Source organism: Equus przewalskii, chromosome 15 (genome assembly GCF_037783145.1).
Source record: "Equus przewalskii isolate Varuska chromosome 15, EquPr2, whole genome shotgun sequence".
NCBI lineage: Eukaryota > Metazoa > Chordata > Mammalia > Perissodactyla > Equidae > Equus > Equus przewalskii.
The window spans coordinates 57692253-57718295 of record NC_091845.1 but is presented as its reverse complement, the minus strand read 5'-3'; the positions used below and the strand labels follow the sequence as shown (position 1 = coordinate 57718295).

The 26043-nt window shown below is 34.1% G+C and overlaps 1 protein-coding gene across 12 annotated transcripts in view; it reads right to left on the bottom strand.

Moving 5' to 3' along the window:
• The window catches only part of SLC4A7 (solute carrier family 4 member 7), a 105441-nt gene that overhangs the window by 21821 nt on the left and 57577 nt on the right, over window positions 1-26043 (bottom strand). For all 12 annotated transcript variants that reach the window (XM_070577405.1, XM_070577404.1, XM_070577402.1 and 9 more), the window contains 12 exons: window positions 25145-25260; window positions 23045-23202; window positions 21276-21363; window positions 19451-19597; window positions 15337-15443; window positions 13021-13195; window positions 9226-9359; window positions 7547-7792; window positions 5461-5566; window positions 3233-3394; window positions 2725-2838; window positions 67-228 (listed from right to left, as the gene is read on the bottom strand). In XM_070577405.1, coding sequence (XP_070433506.1) covers window positions 67-228; window positions 2725-2838; window positions 3233-3394; window positions 5461-5566; window positions 7547-7792; window positions 9226-9359; window positions 13021-13195; window positions 15337-15443; window positions 19451-19597; window positions 21276-21363; window positions 23045-23202; window positions 25145-25260 — 1715 coding nt within the window. The remainder of the gene's footprint in view (window positions 1-66; window positions 229-2724; window positions 2839-3232; window positions 3395-5460; window positions 5567-7546; window positions 7793-9225; window positions 9360-13020; window positions 13196-15336; window positions 15444-19450; window positions 19598-21275; window positions 21364-23044; window positions 23203-25144; window positions 25261-26043) is intronic.

Genomic DNA, 26043 nt, shown 5'->3' with positions numbered 1-26043 from the left:
GTCATTATGAAAACTCCTCAAACTCCTGAAGAAATTATAATACTTGAGACAAAATTTAAAAATTACCTTCAATTTGTGCTCCTTTCTGTTTATGATTACAGCTGTAATTTGTTGATCCATAAAGATGAGAATGGTACAAAGCAGAGCTGGAATAGCAGCTATTAATAAGGTCCACCAAGGATTTTCTCCCAATGGGCTTATGATCCAGCCTCTATTTGGATCAGTAGGCTGTTACAAAATCAAACATAAAAAAAAAAGAAAAAAAGTTTCCTTCTCCTACTGCACAAAATTTCCACAGCATAGACTGTGTCTATTCCAAGAAATGCCAAGGGATCAATCAGAAAGAACTGGAATAAATCTTAGGATGTATGGTGAATTATTTGCAAAGATAGCCACAGGAATTCTTCCCATCCCTAGATGGAGGTCCCTAGTCCAGGTGATGTAGCCACTCTCCATTTGAGGTAGAGTCTCCTCTCCTTGAACCTACGGTTTACTGTAACCAACAGAATGAGGGCCAAAGTGACACCGTGTGATTTCTGACTCGACCTCAAGAGCCCTTGCAGCTTCTTCTTTAACCCTCTTGGAATCCTGAGATAAGCTGTTAAGCAAGCCTGGATAAGCTTTCTTGAGGATGAGACACAAGGTGGTGAGAGAGGGATGGGAGGCAACTACCCTAGCCGTTTCAGCCATCTGAACCGAGGTACCAGACATGTGAATGAGGCCACATTGCCCTCATCGTGGCAACATATGACTGCAGCCACATGAAAGATCCCAAAACAAGAGACGAGGCCACTACCCAGCTAAGCCTAGTCCCAACTGCCAAAGACTTATGAACAAATAAAGGGTTGTTGTTTAAAAGCATTATGTTTGAGAAGGTTTGTTATACAGGAATAGATAAGGGAAGCAGAGTGTCATTTCAACATATTCCTATCTTCTTCATATAAAGTGAAATCAATCTACTCACTAGATCAACTCCTAAACTAAACTGCTTTAGAGACCCTCCAAGAATAGTGACCTTGGCCAGGTCAGTACTAAATCAGAATTGGGCCTCAGGACAAATCATCTACTGACAGAAATCTGGCACTTTATCAGATACTAATACATTTCAATACTGTAACATAAAATTTGTTTTACAGCAAAAAACCATAAAAAATCATAAGAGAGTTTAGTATTCTCGGAGAATATTGAAATTTAAACATACGTTTTCATTACCTAGACTTCAATTAAGCCTGTTTTTTCTCCATGAAAACATGTGTCAATGCAAAAGGAAAATTTAATATTTTCAAATTCAGGTATTCCAATTTTCCCACACTAATGTACATTAAACTGCTTCATACTGCATAGGGATAAGCAATATTTTACTTATACAATGCACACAGCAAGTGTTCTCTGATTTGTTTCCCCAAGTGTATTTTATGCCCCTTGAAATCAGTTTGCTTCTTGAAAGCTAAATCAATAAATGAGTAACAAGGATGTATTTAAGAACCAGAATAAGGAACTGGGGCCAGGATTATAGGAAATTATATCAACACTTTGAATCAATATTAGTTTACAGTTTCACTTATTTGTAAGACTTAGTAAAAACAGAATGACTTTCATATAGTCATCTCTTAATGGCCTAAAATCTGCAGAGGCTCAATATCTATGCTTTTAAAGAAAGTCTCCAAATCTTTTTAATTATATACTTTGAGCAGCAAAATAATTTAAAAAATTATAAAAATAAAATTGAGTATATAAACCCAATGGCTCTATAGTGATTTGTGTGTTATGTTACTAATGGTTCAACATATAGCACAATTCATATAGTAAATATTAGAAAGCTTAATTGTTCTTAATTTTAGATAAAAATATAAATAGACCTTCTAAATAATTTGGTGGGTCATTTTCCACACATGCACTCTACTCTGGAGACCACTGGTTTTAAAAACAATGTTATTTTTTTTTATCCTAATGAAAGATAAAACAGACTAAAATTATCTTCAATATATTCCTTATTTGTAATCCCTTTTAAAACTTCTGCTTCTAAAAGAAGTCACATAATTTGCTAAATGTAAATATAAGCAGTGACATCAATACTTAACTATAAGAAAATTCCAGAAACTATTCAAAAGCTATGACCTCCAACTTATGAGGGAAAAGAATTAATGGATGCTATATTATGCATATGATATACTGTATAAAAAAGAACCATAGTTTGCTAATAAAAGCAAAGGGTTCATGGATGCTCATTTTTCTTGTGGAAGAACACATTTGACTCTTTCCTGATCCTGGTGGAAAATGCTACATGGAGCTTTCCAATTACTGTCAGATATGCTATCCTTCTAGAAATTTAACTAGATCTCCTTGCTACTCTTATAAATTCAAGTTTGGTTATTTCTTTAGAAAAGAATAAAAATGTTTCTTTTGCCTGGAAAGTAGATCATGAACTTGTTATGAGAGCAGGGTCAAATTTTTTTAAACGACTGCCAACTCCTCACCATGGATATTTTTACTCTGCCTGATGGACTAGCTTTGATACCTTCTTGCTTATTTCCCAAAAAGGTTCACTTGTCTCTTTTCATCTTGTCATTTTTATGTATGTGAAAAATTGATGTATTAACTTTTCCTTTCAAAGCATCAGATCTTCAGAGACTACGCATATCTTAAAAAAACTACTTAGGAGGAAGTTTCTCACTTTAGTTTAGTATACCCAAGTAACAAACAGCCAAGTGTTTTTACCCTTACCTCGAATTTTTCAGGAACATGAAGTTTAGGAGATGGAACTCCTACAAGGTAGTCAATTGCAACCATTATTACTATTGTGAGAAACACAGCAAAGTCACTGATTGTCGATCGCACCTATGTTAAAGGGATTAAGTTAATATAAACAGAAATACAACATGTTCTTTTTAAAATAATTCATATCTTTCACAGATTAAAATATGCCTTTAGAAAGCATGAATGAGGTTTTTAATTAGTAACAATGTGTCAGTGAAATATGTTTATATCCAGTATTTTTTCCAAAAGATAAGAAATATATTTCACAATTAACCTACCATCTCTCATGGTACTGTTATCTTCCTATTGTTAGCTCAAACATGTAATATATGTTTTTGGCTATGAATAATTCTTCTATAACTATTTGACATTAAGTATTAACCTCAAACAATATATTACTGTTTTTAAATAAACCAAGGAAATGAAAACTAAAAACATGAATATTACCAGAACTCCAAAATTACACTCCAATTACCTTGGTGGGAAAATAGCGCTTGGTCTTAAATTGCTTGAGGAATGAAGACAGAAAAAATGTTGTGAAAAATAAGATGACACACCAAAAGAGCACATCTGGAATATAAGGTCCATGAAGACTACAAGCTGATCCTACAAATACACCATGAAAGGTTTTACATTCCTGGGAAAAAAGGAGAAAAAAATAGAAAAAGGGGATGAAGGGGATTCTTAGTTATGTAATAAATTACTAACGAACTTCACTGACTCTTAAGATGCTACTGATTGTAAGACACACCATTATTTTAAGCTTTACTTAGAAAGAAAAAACCACTGCCAAGTTAACTATAACACTCCACCAATTATAAGATACATCTTAAGTTCAGAGACATTATGCTTTGAAAAATATAGGCATCTTAAACCACTGAACTGAAATACAGTATTCTTGCCAAGTTACGCCATATGCTCCTTTCAACTCCATATTCCCTTCAGTGAAAGGCTAATAGTGAGTATTAATTTTCAAATGTTTCATCTGCATTCTTGCTGGTCCACAATTTTACTCTTTCCTTTGCTTCTGAACAAGTCACTTAAAACAAAAGAAGCAGACAAAAATTACTACCATGCCTTTTTATGATCCTGAGTAGAGATGGTTGTAGTACTAAATTCAAATCAGTAATAAAAACCGTGGTTGACTTTTCTGATTTGACTCAAGACTGTGAGATTAAAGCATGGGACTATGAGCAGTAACATGACCAGTGAAATAATATTTCCATTAATAAAATCAACAATATAGCATAATATAATGCAAGTATAGAAATATACTGTCTTAGATCTTCCTTTTAGGGGAAAAAAATAACAAAAAGGCAACGAGAGATTAACAAGGCACATGCCACTCAAGTCCTTTTTATCTTCCTTATATTATAATGAGACTCACTTTAGCAACACAACTCAAGTTTATCCAAAGAAAAATAGTCACAGTTTCCATTATTCTCAATTTCTATGTGCTAAGATTAGTAAACTTACAACATGGATCATGGAAATAAAAGCTTCAACTAAAAAAAAAACCTAACACAGCCCTTTTGGATATCAAGAAAAAACACTGAAAAGACCTATGTTGATAATATTAAGACATCCTACTCACCATGAAATGAAATTTTTTTTAACAAATCACTTTCATTTGAGCACCCCTATTAACTTTAGTTCTTTCAGAACAAAAATGACTTTTTAAATGTAAAATAATAAAGCATTACTCTAAGTTGATTTACAATGCTTTACTGATATACAATGCTTTAAATCAGCACTGTCCGACAGAATTTTCTGGGATTACAGAAATACATCACTGTCTAATACAGCAGCCAGTAGTCACATGAGGTGACTGAACATCTGAAATGTGACTACTGCAACTGAGAAACTGAACTTTTAATTACTTTTATTTAATTTAAATTGAAACAGACACACGTGGCCAATAACTACTGTACTGGACAACACAGACTTATCAATGGGATAAAATTTCAGATGATATCCTTCAAATTATATAGTTAGGAGCTAACTATCACCTTTAGGAGAAAAGAATGACTTATAATTGCTTACATGATATAAAAGAGAACCAGAGAAGCTCAGGGGATCGTGGTTTTAATTCCGATACTGCTAGCATCACTTTACATCTTTATTCCTACATCCCAACCTTGGTGTCCAAAACAGACATTCTAGGGCTAGGACAACATTTCCCAACAAAATACAAGAATTTGTAATAGTGTTCAGTACACAGTAGGTGCTCATTACATGTTTTTGTCCTTTTTCTGTTCTCTTCCCTTGGTGCTTAAGTCAGACTACTCTCTACCAAGTTAGATAAGGTTCAGTTTGACATTTAGGACATTAGCAGAGTATTCAGGATCTTCTAAATAAGCTGGTCAACTCCAGTATGTGCAACCACAGTCCTAATAAGCATTTTGTTTGAATTTATAAATCTAAGCAGAATTAGAAACCAAAAGTATATTCACATCTTTTTAATAACTGTATCTTGCAAGTCAAATACAGTCCATCTTTACCTGCCTTACCAGCTTCATTCTTTTCAGCCTTTACTTTTTAGTGCATGATACATAAAAATGTGGTAACTTATTTGGTCAAAACAATACTATATCCTGAAAACATACTATATTCATCAATTAAGAAGAAAATCTGGGTCTACTAAGAAAAAGCTAAAAAACTAGATTAATATTTGCAAAATCCATTATTTCATAATGTACTCACAGAAACCGTGAGATTCCCCCAGGAAATATCATGTGCTGTTACATTCTTTTCTTTCCACATCTTCAGAGTTTCATTGCTAGGGTTAGGAGGTTCATTACATACACATCTGAGAAATTAGAATAGGATAAAATTTTAAGGATCTTGTATTTCATGTTTACCTTTTATTAAATCAATCACACAATATGGTAGCTTTTAATGTCTTAACCTTTTCCCATGTTGCAAAGCAGGAAGACTAGAAGGTGAAAACGCATGAGAAACAATGGAATGGAATACAGTTTGGCTTATAGAAAGAAAACATTAACTAATACAAATATGAGTAAAGTGTTTACTCAGTGAAACTGGATATATATAGTTCTTAGGGGGGTACTATTTTCTTTAAACATATGAGAAGATACCACTCAGTTTAGCAAGGTCACTCTCCACTAAATCTTACCTACTTAACCTCCATAGTAGCTGCGGCTGCCTCCCCACTCACAAACACATGCACAGGTCCCCAATAAAAGTTATACTCCTATAAATTTTTTGGACTCTGACACGCCCTACCAACTCATGCTCGCCCTGTCCTGATCTTAAGATTCAGTCTCAAAGAAATAAATAAAACATAGTTTTTCATCAGGACTGGAACAGCAAAGTCATAAGGAGATCAGAGAAGTTCAGTTCATATCCAGAACTAACTCACCTAACAAAGCTAGAAAGACACACATAAGCAAAGAAATTTCTAAATGTGGATTTAAAAAATGAAAAGAAACAAACAAGAATATTCCCAATTAAATTATGAGCTGTTTGAGAAAAGGCAAGGAGCTGGACTTTGACTCACTCCAGGCTCTGTCATTTACCAGCTGTTTGACTCAAGGCAAATTTTAACATTCACAAATCTCAGTTTCTTCATATATAAAGGGCTATGATATGAATAATTAAGTAACACTATGATACGAATTATGCAACACTCCTAACTCAGAGCCTGCAAGTGGTCACAGAATGTAGGCTGAACAAATGATGTTCCCATGTAATTACTCAGTTAACCAGAAGGAGACATTGCTCTAACTGGATGGCACTAGCTATAAAAGCCGTGCTTCATAAAGGACAAAGGAGCAGGAAAAGAGAAAAGATAAAAAATAACATGAAAAAAATTAACTAGTTTAAAAGCAAAGAAGATAGCCCAAAATAGATCTGGCATCAAAGTGTCACTGATAGTTTCAAATAGGTCAGTGTCTTCTAGGAATTTTCATATCCCTCCCTACTCTGTCCACCAAAGCTGAGAACGCACAAGGCAGGCAAGGGAAGGAAGAAGGAGGAGAGGTGTGGAGGGAAGGGGGAGAGCACACGGATTTGGGGCTTAGGTGGGCACAAGTAGGGAAGCTGTATCCTTTTTTTTAGTAACAACATTCCTCCATGTAAATCAAGCAAATGCGGGATCAGATTTACACTAAGCACGACTGGTGAAGACGGCAAATACAGACATCTACCTAGGTATGTCGAATTTTAATAACCTATTTGATTTTTTATTGAATATATTTGCCAACCTTTTGTGATTGTTACAGTTTTCAAATCCTATTGTATTCTAAAGTTTTAAAATATTTTCACTTTATGCTTTTCTTATCACAAATACTCCACTAAATAGCATCTGCGAGTGTACTGAAATATATTTTAAAATAACTTCCAATAAAAATTATCAGACTTCAAAAAAGTTAATAAAAAAGTAAAACATGAGGTATATATAAATATAAAAATACTATATCCTACATCCAGGATTTGGTTAAAGGATAGAGGATCCAATATAATTGCCTGATTAAAATATTCAAATACAGTTGCCTAATGATTAACTTGGCCAATCCAATGCAAAAAGAAGACCAAAAATAGACACACAAGTTATTTCAATAAGAATGACTGAATTTAATCAACTGTATTTATAGCCATTGAGTGCTTTGTAACAAACAAGTAACAAAGTAGTCAACCTCCACATGGCTAGTTGGGTAGTTACAGCTAGATACACAGTAAGCACCACATTGTAAAAAAACCATTTTCTGAGGCTCAGACATCTCTGCAAAAATACATTTTAATATTAGGGGGAAAGAGAAACACTTACGAGTAGCTGGTCAGTTCATCTAAATTGTTGTGCATATTAAATGCATATATTTCTCTTAAATGAAAGAGCTTCTCCAAAGCCTCATAGATGAATATGATGCAAATGAGTGCAGCGAAAGCCTCCTCTGTAAATCGAGTAATATAACACACAAGGCTGCTTGCATCTGTTGCAACCAAAACAATGCACAAGAAAGAAGTCCACAGACCAATACTGGTTCTTAAAGACAGATAGGAAAGGTGATAATCTCTGTTTAGAAAGAAAAATGTGGATATGATCAACATACGCATGCACAATAGTATTTGTACTTAAAATTTTCATAACACGCAACAAGAACAGTATAAAAACATGAGATTCCTAGGAAGAGAGTAAATTACAGAATGACAAAATAATGACTGAAGAAAGCTCTCTGTGTTTTTCTGCTTCAGCTGAAGACTAGCCTCGTAATATTAGATTTAATGGTTATATTTTATTTACGTAGAAGATTTACAGTGAAAATCTACTAGGCAATAAATATTTCAAAAACAAAGACTTCACTTTAGAAATTAGTTATGAGGAGTAAATGACAGGCACGAAGTCTATAAAACAACTGGATGTGACTCTCTGAAGCCCCAGATGCTCTAGTGTCAATAGGTAATCACATCTCAGGTCCCACTGCCACCACCACCACCATCTACTCTACCACCAGTATCACCGCAGAAAGTGACTTCATTTTTTTTTTAAGATTTTTTTTTTTGTTCCTTTTCCTCCCCAAAGCCCCCCCAGTACATAGTTGTATATTCTTATCTGTGGGCCCTTCTAGTTGTGGCATGTAGGATGCCCCCTCAGCATGGCCCGATGAGCGGTGCCATGTCCGCGCCCAGGATTCGAACCTGCGAAACCCTGGGCTACTGCAGCGGAGAGCATGAACTTAAACTTCTCGGCCAGGGGGCTGGCCCCGTGACTTCATTTTTTAATTCAATTTAAAATAAGAAATTACTACCACAGAGTCTAAAACACTTCAGGTCATAGCATTCGCTATTAGTCTACACAGCAAGCCAGATTGGAATCAAAATCAGTTTGTTTAGTGAAGAAATAAGGAGTTGGATGAATCAAATATTTAATAGCATCAAGTTGTTTGAGGCTAACATATTCGACTACACTTCTCTCACTAAAGGAACAGCACCGGTGATGTCAAATTCCAAGCCTACAAGCCATAGTACCCTGTATCGACTTCCACACTGTGAACAACCCTGCCAGTGAAAACTGACATCTCACTCCACCTGCTGCAATTCCCTCTCTGGTAAACAGGCCCACTTGTTAAAGGCAGCCTGGGCCTTGGAGATGCACCTCTTCCTAAACTTCCTCTATAAGATCAACAAACCATATAATAAACAATTCAGATTAACACGTTCTGACTGGGTTGAAATGTGCTAGTACAAAGGATTTTTATTGCCCGTCAAATGATTTGCTCATCAGTACTCAAATCCATTGGTTTTATATTCAAGGTGATTGGGGCAGGGATGACAGAAGGGGCCAGAGCAGGGTCAACCACACAGTTGCCCAAAAATATTGAAAAATAAATATTGATCAGATGTTTCTTTCAGCTTTAAATATAATGCACTTTTAACTAAAGTTAATAAACAATATAGAATTTATACACATTTGTAAACACATATGACAAGTAGATAACTATTACGTACCTGCAGAATTTAAATAAAATTTTTTCAAACACTAAAACTGGACCTGTGCTCCCCAATATTGTTAGAGGTTGCCCAGCAAACAACGAATAGGCAATCCCAGTTAATGATGCTCCAAAAAGAGACTCTATTGCACTCTGTTTAAGGAAAAAAGAAATGAATAAAAGTAATACATCATAAACATATCTCTAACCTACTATAATACATGCAAGACATCTAGAAAATAAAAATACTAATCAAGTCATTAAAAATATAAAGCAAACAAAACTTTGAGTCTCAAATTTAAATCTTAAACATAGACAATTATAAATACATTTTAAATACATAGGGAAAATGGCTTTGTTTTTGCATATCAGAAGTGAACTTTTGCAATCAAACTTTTGCAAATTCAAAACTCAATACTCTGGGAGGCAAGAAGGGAGGAGTAAATGGAAGAGAGACAGGGCTTCAACTTTATCTACAGATGTTTTATTTCTTAAGCCTGCGGTGAACAGAAAGATGTATATATTATTTTGAATATTTCTGTAATAGTTCATTTAAAAAAAGAGAAAACATTAAATACTCGGTATGGTACACTACAAAAAAAGACTCCTTCAAATAGCTAAGAAACCGTTCTCAAATTGATTTCTAAAGAGCAACTTTCCACGCATTTTAAAGAAATTAATCTAATATGGTTTAACCAATAGATACCAAAAACGAAATGTTTAACATAAATAATATAGATGGAAAATCTCTTTTAAAAACTCATGGCAAGCATAAATGAGGATGTATCTTATTATCATTAAAGTTTGGTAAGAAAGATAAAATGAGAAAATGAAAGACTCAGAGAAATTTTAAATCAAAGCTAGTAAGTCAATTTCGTATCACTACCAACATTACATTCTAACTGATTAGGTTATTAGATGGTAAAGGGGTATAGGCTATGCCACTAGACAGAGGGGAGGGATCAGAAAGAAAAGGAAAAAATAGTTTACCATTCACAAACATCAAGGTCAACTGGAATGCACTATCAAGAAAGGAAAAGCCCATCATTGGTAAAGGCAAGGAAAAGAAGAAGCTTGTGAGAAACAATCCTCCTGGAATCGGGAGGCAGCACAGCAGCAGGCAAAGAGCAGGGCTTTAGAACCAGATTTGAAGTGGAAGACTGGTTCCTACTAGGTGTTAAGCCATGGCCACATTTCAAACTTTTCGAGCCCAGCCTTTCTCATTTTTAAATGGGGGTGATGATAGCCAGGAGAATTTGATGAAGCACTGTTTGTGAAAACACGTAAGCAAGCCTAGCATGTGGCATACAGAATGTACTCAAATGGTAGCAGTTCTTATCACCAGCAATAACAGCATCTTCCAAAATCAGAATCACAAAACAATAGTATGAAGTAAGAGTATCATTCAACCATTAGTATAAAAATAGGAACAAACCCACATACAAACTTGTCTTTTGGCAAAATGAAGAAGTGTCCATATTAACAATATATTTGTTAACTGTGTGAGAGAAATTTCTTTTCTTGTCCATAGACAACAAAGGTTTGTCCTAGAAGACACTGCTAAGCCATTATAAAATCCTTGGTTCAATTAGAATGTGCACATTTAGCAATGAATTTAGGCAGAGCTCAAATCAAAGGAAAAAATGTCTAAATGGTATCTAGAGAGAGAAAGCAAAAAACTGAGTAAAGAAGCAAATAGACGGCAAATAAAGAAAGGCTAACAGGTGGCAGAAGGGCACAAAATTACGGTTTCCCTCTCCAATGCTGTGTTGAAAAGCAGAAAGCGCCACATGAAGACCTTCCCTTCAGCACTCTCCACCCCAGTATTGCCACATTTACTGGTTCCTCTACCCAGACCTATTTTTCCCTAATTTTTAAACTATTTCTATGTTCACTCCCAAACTGAAACGTGTCATTCCCTAAAGAAATCACAGCCCCACTACACTGCCATCCCTGCCCTACATTCAGGAGTTTGCATTTTACCCATCAGAAGCCCTGCCCTTATCTTCTCCACATACCTCTCCACTGTAGGGCATCGCACATTCCTTGCTAATGTTTCCTCCTTCTCAAAAACCTCTATTTTGTTTTTTTGCAAAATTACATCATCCTGGTTCTTCTATTTTAGAGCTCTGATTGTGCCAGTTTCTAATTTGCTGGGGGGTTTTCCTCCTCATTCTCATCTCTCTTCCATTCTATAAGTTTGAGTAACTTCCCACTCTTCTCTTCTTCTCTCCCTATGAATTATCTCCCTTGTTAACCTCATCTGTTCTCAGTTTCAACTCACTTGTAAGTGAACCACTCTCAATCTTTATATTTCCTCCTTACAATTCTACAAACTCTGGAGCTGCTCCTCCTAAAGTCTCCATTTCTGCATGAAGTTCCAAAAAAGCATCTGAAAACAAATACGTCACCTCCATGTCATTTTCCTCCATAATACTCCTGATTTCTCTATTTCTATTTTTTCAACTCCTACAGCTCTTCCTTTCTCTCATATGTGGCACAGCACACCATGACATAGTAACTACATACGTACTACCTTAATTTTTTCTCTTAGGTTAGGATCCTTAAGGACAGAAGACACATGCTTGGCTTACACTTATCTATATTTCTCCAGTGTCTAAAGGACTATCACATGCACATAGTATTAAATAGCAGGATGAGACGGGCAGGCAGTGAGTGACAGTCCAAGAGCAAAGATGCAGCATTTCCATGATGGTGACAGATAAGACACATTTCCACAGGGGCCAGCAGAGTTACATGTACAACTTGTGACAGCACATAAAGCAACTTACTAATAATATATACCTTTGATACAATGATTACAGAATAAGGGAAAAAAAGCTAAATAATCAAAAATAAATTGAGTTAAAAGGAAATTTCAATTGTCAGGTTTATCGCATGTTCAGCTCATGAAATACTTCAATTGAATAATTATCACTACTGAGATTTGGTTATTTTTTAACATTTTATCTGTAAAAAATGACTTTTCTCCCAAGAGTAAGTATAATTAAACAAAATACACTTAAGAATTATAGATCATCTCATTTAAACGCCATTAAAATGTATATAAACAAAAAAATGTCTTTCAGGATTTTACAAAGCACTAGATACTCTGTTCTGTTATCATGCCTCCCACAGCCCCTAGTATAGTATTACCAAGAACAGGAAAACATAAAATCTTTCATTTTAGTCATATCAAAATAGGATACAGTTTTCAGTTATACTTTCCAATTAAAGCTTTGGCTACTTTCACACAGACTTAGTAACAGTAAAATTAAAGTAAACATCACTTCAAAATCCATTATTGTCCACAATTACATTCTCTTCCAAATAGTATAGTCCAGGCCTACCCACCAGGGCTGATGAGTTAACATTAACCACGTGGCTCTAACTAATGCTATGGTGCCTTACAGGATATGAAGTAGCCCCATTGATAAATCCCCCACCCATGACCCACCCAGCATCAGTTCAACAGGTCTCCCCCCAGCCCTCCCCCGAAAAAGACAACACAAGCCTTTTACTCAATTTATAAAACCATTCATCCAGCAAGCCAGAACAAACTTTTTTCTTTTCATTTTTTCTTTTTTCTTTCTTTTTTTTTTTTTTTTTTTACCTCAACTGTGCATCTTCTCCTGTTCAAATGGCTTCCCCATGTTTTCCATAGCAATTACCTTTCGGGGAAGTCTGCTTTGGGACAGGTTAATCATGCTGTGGGTAGACTCTTCAAATAAAAGTATGAATAGTGAGACAAATGCACACAGACACTTGCCTCTGAAGAGCTAAGAGCCTGGCCACTACCAATCTTTGTACTCACTATTCTGCCTTCTGTAGCTTCTCCAAGCAGCCCTCCAAAAGTGATTACAGGAGACATACAGGCACAGTATAGGAAAAGAATCGAGGCCAGGCACTGCAGACTTAATGCATCCTTGAAGTCACTCAAGAAAAAAGGTGCTTTCCTTTTGATGTCAAGTATCAAACCACCAAAAAGCCTAAATAGGTGAGATGAAACTCGTCAAACTGTACACTAGAGGATTCTAGCTAGTTCAAACTAAAACTATGGGCTACATAAAACTGCTGGTGCCTAGTGTTTTGTCAACAAAAATTAATATCCTATTTAAATCATGGTATAATAAATTATAGAAGATATACTCATTTAATGTAATCCACTGATAGAGGAAAGGTAGATCTCATTAAGTTAAAAGAGACATAAACATCTGTATTTTATGGACTATATACTGAAAAGACTGCAGGCAAATGATTTTATATGAGTAAATGTAATTTCAGACACAAATGTGCAAGTAAATGTACAATAAAAATAAATAAAACCTAACAATCCATTCGTGAAAATGTGAATAAGCAATTCTATTAATTATTATCTACACTGTAAATCTTAAAGGCAAGAGTCAGAAATATCAGGAAGGCAATTATAATATAAATCATTAAGTCCCCAAATACCCTTTTATAGAAATACACAGTAGACTGTGCTTAGAAACACTCATTATTAAATTACATAACTTTAATTACTTTTAAAATCAGTACTTCAATCACATAAATAAATTTCTGGTCTAGGAAAAAAGCCTAAAAACCACTTCAGTGTATGTAATTTACTGTATTTGTAGTCAAACTAGTGTGCATATTAATAAACCTGAGAGGTTTTAATTAGTAAACTTAAAATGTGTATTTGCACATCAAAGCCTTATCATGTCAATGTTTTTTTAAATCAGACTTTTGGATATATCTAACTTGAAAGCATTCCACTAAAATGTAAGCTCTGTGAGGGGCAGGGAGTTTTTCTTGCTCACTACCATTATCTCTAGTGTGACTCATAAAATATATAATCATTCAAATCTCTACTCTAGAAAATACACCAAAAAAATTAATCTTATCCTTTCAAATGCTTTGGATGTTTCAAGCTTTACTAGTCTACCTTTTGAAAGTTAATATTGAAATAAATCCTAAACACACATTGACAAGTGAAAGTTATCCTATAAATAATCTGACAGCAAGGGGAATCAACTCACAATTAAAAGGTGCCAATGATAATCTAGAAAATAAAACTACGTCATCAAATCAATAATTGATTATTTAAGAGCTAATGTGAGGCTCTCGGGTGACCATGAGATCAATGGGGGCCTGACTTGGTACTTCTCACTGATAAACTCCATCTCAGTTTGAAGTCTGAAGAAGTAAAAACAGTAAGAGCTAACATTAAACCAGCACCTTTCACATGGGGACCGTCTTATTCTTTATTACATTCACAGAGACTGAAATATTAGTCAGTGAATTAATTGTGATTTTAAGCTCCTCTAAAGTATATATTCAGGACGCCAGTTGTGATTTATTTTTCTTCTATATGGTTCTCTTTAGGCATGTCATCAATATCCCTAATATGTCTTTATAAGATTTCCTGTTTTTTTAAAACAAATATTCAAGATCTTTTAGTCCTACAGAGACCACAAGTGGACAAAACAGTATCAATAGCCACATGCTTTTCTACAGTATGGAAATTCCCAAACATTTCTCTACTTCTACAAAATATTTTAAGACAAGGTTTACACCTGGCAATATTTTTATTCTTTATTCCAAAAATTAACTTCTTCAACTATTTTTCTAACTAGATTTCCAGAGATTATTACCATGGTTTAATTATGCTTATCTAATTTTACTTTATCTCATGATATAATGCTCATTTAAGAGTTTTAAATCTATGCACACACACAAAAAAACATTGGTTATAATTCATCTCTGCTCCCATAATTCTCTAACTTCATACGGATAATTGTAATAGCACTCCACATCTTTTTCAAAAACGTTCTGTATAGGCAATGTAAATTAACCTACTATATAACTGCAATATTCTTAACATATGGTACATAATATTTACGTTTTAAATTAAAGCTTGGTATATAGAATCCAAGTATATACTTGTGTAAATTATTTTAAAAGGTATATTAATTTTCCTTAACATCACATATCTATGCAATAGTGCATATTTTTTAAAATATGAAAAAAATACTAGACAAGATTAGGTTCCAAATACTTGCAAAGAAAAAGAATGTTTATGCCTTTCTCATCAAATCAAACCCTAGTGCCAAAAAGATACCCACAGTGTATCACTATTTGTACCCACCGTCCAGTCCTCTGTAGCTCAGGCCCAGCATGATGAGCAGCCTCTTTAGGAGTCTCACCAGAACTAGGGGCAGATCCATTGGGAAATACAGGAATCTTTCTTTTTTCCTGCATTTCACAAAAAAACACATTTTCAGAACTCTGTTTTAAGAAAGCTGAGATGGCATCTTCAATTAGAGGGAACATGAGACCTCATACTGATTATATACCTAATCAGTGCTCCCAGAAAATATGCTTCCTAATGTAAACTTCTACTTTAAATAGATTGCACTTTAGAACAGAAGGTATTATTTGTCTCTATTAATATTTTAAATTTATGATTGCCTTTTTCCATTCTGTATCCTAATATCAAACACAATAGAAACATATTCATACACACCATTTCAAATTACTACTGAGCAATAGGAACATACATATCCATAAAAGCACCTCTGCAACAAGAATTTTTAAAATATTGCTCATCACCTACTGAAAATATACTTTACATTAAGAAGAAAGGACACGCCATTTTTCTTTTACTAAAATACTTCTCTTAAGATATAAGTAGCACAAGAGACGTTTGTTAAACACATTTTCATAAAAATCAATTTCCCATTAAATTTTACTACAAATTCAAGAGTACTATTTTCATGATAAAGGATCTTCTCCCTCTCAACTGAAGAGAAAAGAGTGAGGTTTTAATTTGGTACCTCCAGAGTTGAGAGGTTGCTGGGCCTAAAAGAACATATGTGTGAAAGAGAGCGAGAGAGAGAGAGAGAAAGAGAAAGGAAGAGGAAAAGAAAGAAACATGGGATGGCTGTTCATCCCAGGAGGTCCCCTGAGTCAAGGGCTCTGGCGCAACTACAGACTTACACTACCTGGTTTATACGTTTCATAACTCTAGAGTAGCAAAACTTACCAATAATCATAAGATTGCCATTTGAAAATGTCAAAATTAAGACTAACTTACATCTTAGATCAAAGGGGAAAGAGAAAACAAAATAAAAAAATTCCTAGAAAACAAACATAATGGAAAATACTACACATTACAATCTATGGGATACAGCAAAAGCATCATTCGAGAAAAACTAAGCACTTATATTAAGAAAAAATGAAAGAATAAAAATAAATGAACTAATCATCTAAGTCAGGAAATGTGAAAACAAAAACACTTCCTGTAGGAAAATGAAAGGAATGAAATAAAACAGCTAAAAGCAGAAATGGAGTTAGAAAACAATACATTTTTAAAGAAAGAGAACTGAAATAAATTTTAAAAGCTGCTGTATTTGAAAATTATAATAAACCATTAGGTAATACACAAAAGATATGACAAGGAGGCAACTTCACTAACTGAAGGAAATTTTATATATATATATATATACACACACACACACACACACACACACACGTATATATATATACACACACACACACACACACACACACACACACATAGAGAGAACTGTACAACCCTATGCAAATAAGTTAAAAACCTTGATGAAATGGGTATCATTTTATAATGTCTCGAACATAATGTCCCAAAATTTACACCAGAAAAGAGGAAAATAGGCAATTTTCTAGAAAAACATAATTTACCAAAACTGACCCCAGAAAAAATAGAAAGCTCGCATAAACAAATTTCCACAGAAGAAATAAACAGGTTGCTGAAGTCTACCATACAACAAAAGATTCAAGCTCAGATAATTATACAAAGGAATTCTTTTCAACTTTTAAAACCAAATTATTCCAAGCCATTTAAAGTTTTAAGAACACAGAAAAAGGAAAACCTACAACTTTGTTTGTATAAAAAAAGTAGAATGATGACAGCAAAACATGAAGCCTGAACAAAAATCTACAGACCAATCTACTTACAAACAGAGATACAAACAACCTAAATAAAATATTAGACACAGACCACCAGCACGTTAAAGCCCAAGTTTGGTTTATTCCAACAATGCAAGTGTTTTCATATTAAAGAATCTATTAATATAATTTACCATAATAATCGATAAACAAAATTTATACGATCATCTCCAGAGATGCTAAAAAGCCTTTTGAGAAAATTCAACATAAACTTATAGTAAAAATTTCAATATAACAGAAACTAGGTTACATTCTTAACAAGGTAAAATGTGTATTCTGGTCCTAATGTCAGTAACTTAAGGAGAGGAACACTAGAGATACAGACTACAGTTAGGAACAAATTTAAAAATGCCCATTTAAACTACTACTTACCAGTATTAGAGATTTTAGTCAATACAATTAGACAACAGAAAATATATAAGAGGTATAAGAATTAGAAAAAGAGGGATAAAATTACCTCATTGTAGATGATATGACTGAAAAACTACTATATACAATAAAAGAATTAAGAAAGGTAGCAGGATTAAAAAGAAATATACAATAACCAACAGCCTTCACATATATAAAACCAATAAATGGAGGATACAATGGAACAAAGACCTCATTTACAACAGAAATAATAAAGATAAAATACTTATGAATACACACACCAGGAAGCATGTAAAGTGTAGATAAGGAGAACTTTATAACATTCCTTAAGTACATAAAACTAACTTGAAATAGGAGAATAAGTGGGGAAAGATATGACATTCTTGAAGAGATTCAATGTTATAAAGAAGTCAATTTTCCCTCAATTCATTTAGAAATTTAATTGCTACCTCAATTTTTTAAACATAAGGTTTTATTTCTATAAATAGAAAGCTTATTTTAAAGCATACATAAAAAAAAAAATTATGTAAAGATAGCCAAGAAAATTCAGAAAAACAAGAGAAAGAGAGGGATCAAGAATGAATCTAGAGGCCAGCCTGGTGGCACAGTGGTTAAGCGCGCATGTTCTGCTTTGGTGGCCAGGGGTGACCAGTGCGGACACAACACCGCCTGGAAAGCCATGCTGTGGTAGGCGTTCCAAATGTAAAATAGAGGAAGATGGGCAGGGATGTTAGGTCAAGGCCAGTCTTCCTCAGCAAAAAGAGGGGGATTGGCAGATGTTAGCTCAAGGCTAGTCTTCCTCAAAAAAAGGAATGAATCTAGATCTATAGAATATTGAAACATACCAAACAGCCTCAGAAATTAAAGTGTGGAACTGGCCCATGAATAGACAGGCGAATGGAAAAGAAATTACACAAACAGTCCTGAATGCATACGGAAATTTAGTAAATGATAAAGGCAACATCACCAATCAACGGAAGTAATGCTTAACTTCTTAATAAATTGGGACAACCAGTCAACAATTTAGAAAAAAGATAAAGTTGGATGCATACTCCACAAAATACACCCTGATATACTCTCAAGAATCAACGGACGATTTAAATGTTAAAAAAAAGCTGGCAGAGGGCAATGAACAAAAATATTCAGAAATATTCAACCTCACTAAATACAGAAAGGCAAATAAAACCACAATAAAATAGCTGATATAACAAGATAAGGATACCTATCAGACTCACAAATATCACAAGTTTGACAACACACTGTGTTAGTGAGGCTGTAGGAAAATACGCGCTCTCATTTGTCACTGTAGGAGTTCAGTCCAGTAAGAGGAGATTCTGGTAATATCTACTAAAATTATAAATAAATTCCCATGTGAGCCAGCAATCCTATTTCTGGGAATCTATCCTACAGATACATCTGCACGAGACTAAAATAGCACATAAATCCTATGATACGGTTTGTAATACCGAAAGACTGAAAACCATCTGAGCCCAGGAACAGCATAAACTACGGTATATCCATAAATGGAATACAACAAAGCTGTGAGAAAAAGAACAAGGAATATTTCTATGATTTCCTATGATCAGATCTCCAGGATATATTGTTACGAAAAAAGCAAAGTGCAAAACAGTACATATAGTATGTTAACTTTTGGTAAGAAAGAAGAAGAAATAAGACTGTATGTTCATATTTCCTTGTACTGAACAAAAAATTTAAAAACTAGTAACAAATCATGACCCACAGGAGCTAGGTATAGGGGTAAAAGAGTAAAGGGGACACAGGGGGGATAAAACTTCTCTGGGTGTAACTCTTTACATAGTTTTCATTTTTGAAAATGTATTAACTTCTCAAAAAAAATTTTAATTTAAAGAAAAAGTAACTCGAAGAACTGTGTGGATTCTTACCTGAGAAGGAACACTTTTTGGTGGCTCTATGCGTATAGAAGGATCCCACTCTCCTGGAGGTAGGACAGTTACTTGATCTAAAAACTCATCAATACCAGATAAGAGGTCATTTCTGTCTTTTGCTTTATAAGCTACATCATGAAAAATCTAAAGGAAAAAAACATAATGAGTAAAAGGATTTTAAAGTTGAAAGAAAATTCTACACATAGTAAATCCACTTTAGATACCATAAATAAGTCTCCAATAAAGATAATCACCTAAACTCTTATCCCAGGCAGGTCTCCATCCCACACTGGGTAACAAGTATAAAAAATAACCCACTATTTGTATTATCAGATGAATTAACAGTAACAAACAACAAAAGAAAATAGTGATGTGTTACGACAAATTAATTTTTAAAAAGAAAATTTTACATGGGAAATATTCAGTAATTCACCACAGAATAAAATAATACTGTAGTAAGTCATTCCCTTTCTATGATATTTTAATGTCATTTATCCTAAAGGAATAATCATGGCTATGCAAACAATTTTACTTAAATAATTAATTTATTTGATCACTTATATTTACTGAGTGCCTTCTACTTGCTAGGCACAATTCTAAGCACTGTGGATAGTGCAATGGACACAGATTAGGAAAGGTCCCTGTACTCAAGAATGTAGGAAAAAACAGTAAGACAAGTAATTACACAAACACATATTGCAGGTAATAATAAATCCTCCAATAAAAATAAAGCAGTGTAAAGGAAGGAAAGCTGATGGGAAGAAGAGGGTGGCCAAGGAAGATCTCTTAGAGGACGTAACACTGTAGGTGAAATCTGAATGAAATGAGGAAAAAAACATGCAAAGTGTGTGGGAGGGGTGGTGGTGGGGAGGTGGAGGGGTATTCAGACAAAGGGAACAGCAAGTGTAAATGTCTAGAGGTAGAAACAAGCATAACACATGTAAGGAACAAAAGGAAAGTTGATGTGGCCAGAGCAAAATGAGGGAGAAGAGGTGAACAGTAGGAAGATACAGGTTTCAAGAAATACAGAGGCTAGATCAGGCAGACTTTATTCAGACAATGGTAAAGAGTTTAAATTTAAACATAAATATATAACAGGATGTCACTGACACACCAGGATCAAGGAAATGTGCATGTTATTCAAATCTGCATGTTACTGATAGTGTACAAGAAAATACTGTAAAACAAAGACCCATAAAATCCACTTTAATCGCCAAAGAAAAGAAGGTAAGAAAGTCTAAGCCAGAGTGGCAAAGGAGATGGAAAGGAGAGGGCAGATTAAATGCAACACACACTGAAGAGGTAAAATCAATAGAATCCGGTGACTAACTGGGTGAGACTGGACAGAAAAAGGGGGCCAGGTTCAGACAGGCAGGGTTTCAGATCCTCAGGGACAAATGGCAGAGATGTCTAGCTCCTAAATACAAAGCTCTCTCCCAAAGAAAGACTGATGTCCTGACCAATATAGGCCATGGTCAAAGATGAGGTCCGCAAAAAGAAGAGAGAAATTACAGAGAAAAAAGGGAAAAGAAGAAAAGACAAAGCCCTGAGGAAAACCAAAAGAAACAATATCCTGAAATCCACGATTGAGAAAATTTCAAAATTTCAAGAAGGTGGTCAATAATTTCAAATGTGGGGGAAAAAACCAGAAAGGTCTTGAGGACTTTAACAAAGGCAAATAGTTGAAGAAAGAATATGAGATAAAATAGTACAGACAAGTAAGGAAATATTTCTATGCTTCACATGAAAGAAAGGAGAAGTATGATTTAATATATATTATATGCTTCATAATCAGTGTCCACTTCAGAGGGTATTTAATTACCTCATCGGTCATGAGAGTGGCTATTGATCTTCCAATTTCATGGTATTGTGGCGCCTTGCCTGCTGGACCCAATAACAGAAACAAAAACCTAAAGAAACATTAAAAGACAAAGATTTAAAATAAAAAACATACACACAGAAATCTAGGTGATCGTAAAGAAATCATTCAAACGTAAACAGAAACAACACTCAGACCTCTTTCCCATCCCCTACACCAATCACTGGAAGAAAGATGGCAACTCCATTCAGAATAAAACAGACCACAAAACTAAGAAAGGTACATTCACAGTCAACTTTCTAGCAAGTTACTACTGCCCATCTTCCTCAGGGGAAAACAGTAATTAAGGAATTGAGTGTTTTACATTAAAAGTTCCATCATCCGTATCCTTTTGAATTTGAATAAATTTTTTCTGGTATGTACTGACAAAAAACTAAATTAATAAATAAAATGAGTATCAATCCCATTTAAGTACTTAAGTACAAACTTGTGTTGCCTAATAAAATAGTTGAAGTGGGGCCAGCCCCGTGGCCGAGTGGTTAGGTTCGCAAGCTCTGCTTTGCTAGGCCCAGGCTTTCACCAGTTTGGACCCTGGGCGTGGACATGGCACCACTCATCAGGCCATGCTGAGGCAGCGTCCCACATAACACAACCAGAAGGACCCACAACTAGAATATACAACATGTACTGGGAGCTTTGGGGAGAAGAAGAAGAAAAAAAGACGACTGGCAACAGATGTTAGCTCCGGTGTCAATCTTTAAAAAAAAAAAAAAATTGAAGAATATACACAAAAGATCCCCAATCCTTCTATCTGGAATCTGGACAGACTCTAATGTGGTAAATAAGGAACTAATCCCTTTGGAAAGAAAGAGAATTTTTATTTATAACTCCAAATTTAACATCTAACCTCATATTATTTGATTTTTGATTTATTAATAGTGACTAAATAAAAAGTATTTAACTTCCTACTTAGTTATATCCTTATTAACACTACAGTAAAATATTAATATTCACACATTCAAACTGGAAATATTCATCTTCCTGCTTTATGAGAATTTAAATATTAATCTATGGAATTATTTTTCTCACTTAGCTTAATACTGCACCATTAATGCAACTCAGTAAAGCATACTAAAAATAGGTATATAAATTCTAATCAAGCTGTAATTAATTCTTCATATTTACTATTATAAAAACAAGAAAATATTTTGAAAATTATTCTCATTTACAATTAAGTTTAGTCAATAGTTAACGAACTCATTACCTTTTATAACACAACTTGATAACTATTCTTATAGATATTCCCCTGATTAATACCCCTATTCTAATTTTTACTTATAATGTATACTGAGCAGATTTTGCACAGGTCAGAATAAAGCATTGTTTTGTTTTGAAAAATAATTTAAGTCAGGCTTGACCTTCCCAAAAAAGTGGCAGAGAAGGATTCAATTCCATTCTTTCTGACTCCAGTGCTTGCTAGAAGCATAATGCATCTAAAATGACGAACTGTTTGTTAAACCAAAGCTCCTAAGATACTGAACTTCTTAAAAAGTTACAAATGCAAAGTAGTTTTTAAAAGGATGCTTGGGGGTTTTTTGTTCCAGAAAGAAAAATAACTCTTTTACGCTCTAATAGTCAAAGCATTTGGTGCAATGACAATACTAACAATTAAAATGATTTTTTATTACATAAAGCAATATGTTTATTCAGTGGACAAAAATTTTTAGATTATGGACATGCTGGGAGAATTTTAAATGGAACGAACTCTTTACCTCGTAGGAACAGGGACCTCAGTCAACCCTGAGAGGAGAACAGCAGGTGCCAGTCTCACAAACGCAATTATAGGTCTTTCCAAAAAGTCTACTTCTCCCACCAGAACATTGGACGCCTCGGCTCCCGATGGAATTTTTCTCATGAAATTCATATCAACCTATTGACAAATAAATAATACTTAAAAATAAAGTTTGCATGGTATTTATATGACTATTTAGAAGGAAAGAGGAAAGAAAAGATACTTTTAAGACTACTATTTGCTAATCAAAACTGGTGATCTAATGAACACCAAAATTCTCACAAATACAAAGAATGCAATAGACAAATATAAAAAGAAGCAAGCAAAACACATCTATCAAATAATATTCCCAACAGTTTTAACTATCAAAATCTTTACTATTTCAGAGATCTAAGTTATCAAACATACAAACTAGAGAAAATTTGCAATGAATATAGCACTATTCATTAAAAACTACTAAGGACAAAAATATAATTCACAAACTAACAATGGTTCATGAAATTATACACAGTGCTAAAAAACATTCTAATCTTAGAAATGAATTAGTCCCTTTATATTTTATATATATTTTTTATAAGTACTTGTTATTTTAAAGAACTCTGAGCATTCCCCAGTATTTTCATTAAGCAGAAAAAATTTTTATTTAAAACTAAAATAAATAGCCATTACTGGTACAGATATATGGTAGTGCCATATAATCAAATTTAGTTGTCTGTGTATAATTACAAAGAAAAGGTTACAAACATAGTATCAAGGTATGGGAACTTCTTCATTTATATGCAGTTTCACACAAGTCACTAAACAACCACTTACAGGGCTATCTATTAAAAATAAAACCAGCACTTACAGCGGGCCTCTTGAGTCCCACACCCAGTGTGCCACAACTACAGTGCCAGGAGGCAGACTCCTGCCCAACAGGAGACAAGGAGGTGTACACAAGGATAGGCCAAGTAAAAAAAAGTAAAACTGTGACAGAGGAACAAAAATAAACGGCATCTGCCATGTCTACAGGAGATCTATAATGTAAATTACATTAATTTACTCATTAACAAGAATAAGTTGCAATTGCACTACTGAACACTTTTCACTCATCTGAAATAAAGGAGCACCAGTAAAAATATGATCAAGTTAGGACAGAAGAATTAAAAGCACAGCAGCCTTTCTGTATAGTCAATGTCTTGTAGGCAACGCTGCTTCTAACTTTAGAGCATGAAGGTCAGCAAAGCTATAACGCAAATCATTTAAACTCCTTTTCTGCAAAATGTGATTTACAGACTTTGCATCATAAAATAAAAGGCTTAACAAAAATGAATCTTACTTGAAATAATCACATTTAATTAAAAGTCTGACATTGGATGCAAAAACATTAAAGTACTAAGAGTATCCCATAGCAAATTAACACCATCAAAAAATTACAATGGCCACATTAAATCAATTATTCAGAAGTAGTACTCAAAGGATGCTTTAAATTCGATTGCAATTTGATCTTGCAGGTTTTGGCCATGTTTTATAAGTTTTCTTTTTCTATTTTACCTAAATAATCATCCACCAAAATAAAAAAACCACAGTTGAGATAGGTGAGTTGTTTTTAAATCCATGCCTTTACCTACCCATGGGGAAGCACAAGTACGTTTCCCAGTGACATTGCAGAAACTAATGATACCATAAGACAGTAATTCTGGGATCAAATTACAGCTGAGAAAAGGCTGAATCACAACTGCTGTAAGATCATTCCCAGAACTAATCTTTCCACCTGTGGTAGCTCCAGAGCAAATGACTGTAATTCAAAGGTACTGAAGTTTCATGGTATCTACGGGTAGGTATAGGTGAAAGACCATACTATACACAGATTCTTTTGTCAGAATTCCTAAAACTAGTAAGATCTAAGTTATTCAGGTGCTCTGAGATTGTTACCTTTCTCATAATTTCTGATCTTAAATTAACATATCACAAGGATCACATGGTTTGTAAGCACCAGTCTATTAAAAAATTATTATAATCAATGTTAATGAAGTCACATCGCTAGCAATTTTCCCAGTTAAGAACGATTAAGAAAATTTATAGTTAATGATAGAATTACCTTGCTGAAGTCAACAGTACTATTTTCTCTGCTTCCTCCACTTCCATTACCTTTAATTTCTCCACTTTTACTATTGTCCAAGTTTCCAGGTGCAGACTGTGGAGAGGCCAAAATACCTGTATTTAAGAACAAACAAATTCCAAATTACTAAGTAGAAAATTCACTTTGCAACCTAACTCTGCTCATATCCTGAAAGTGATAATTTATTAAAAGCAAATGTGCAAGGTAAAAAAAAGAAGTGCCAAGTGTTAGTACCATACCAGCAAGACTAGAATAACATTTTAAGCAATAACAAAGCTATAAATTTTAATATTTAAAATAATTGGAATTTACAAAAATGGTGGCCTTTTGCAAAAAGAAAAAAAGTGAGTAGGTGAGGAACCACAGAAGATGGAAGCCTTGAGTCTGATTACCACTACGAATGCTTAACTTAGGTAATACATTTTTGGTTCATCTAATACACACGTGAACTACAGAGCTTAATGATGCCTAACTACACTTAGCATGCTTACATCAGTAACAATATAAATTTTCTGATAAACCCTATGTGTAACTCAGAAAATTTAAAAGCTACATCAACTTAATGTAGGTTAAATTTACCATATCTTCCATAATTGTAATAGTTTCCTCAAGAATTTTCATTTCTCTTGGGTAGTATTTATGTGCTGCCTACTATTACTCCTAAGAAATACAACTTTAAAATACAATAGAAATGCTTTTACAACATAAATACAAAGACTAAGGGTTTTATAATCAAACAGATCTGTGTTGAAATAAACACTCTCAGCCACTATGTCACTATGTGACTTTCACTCACTCACTCAACCTCTAAGATTCAGACAATTATCTAAAATTAGTTTGTTTGGATTAGAAATGATAGATGTATGCTCTACAAAATG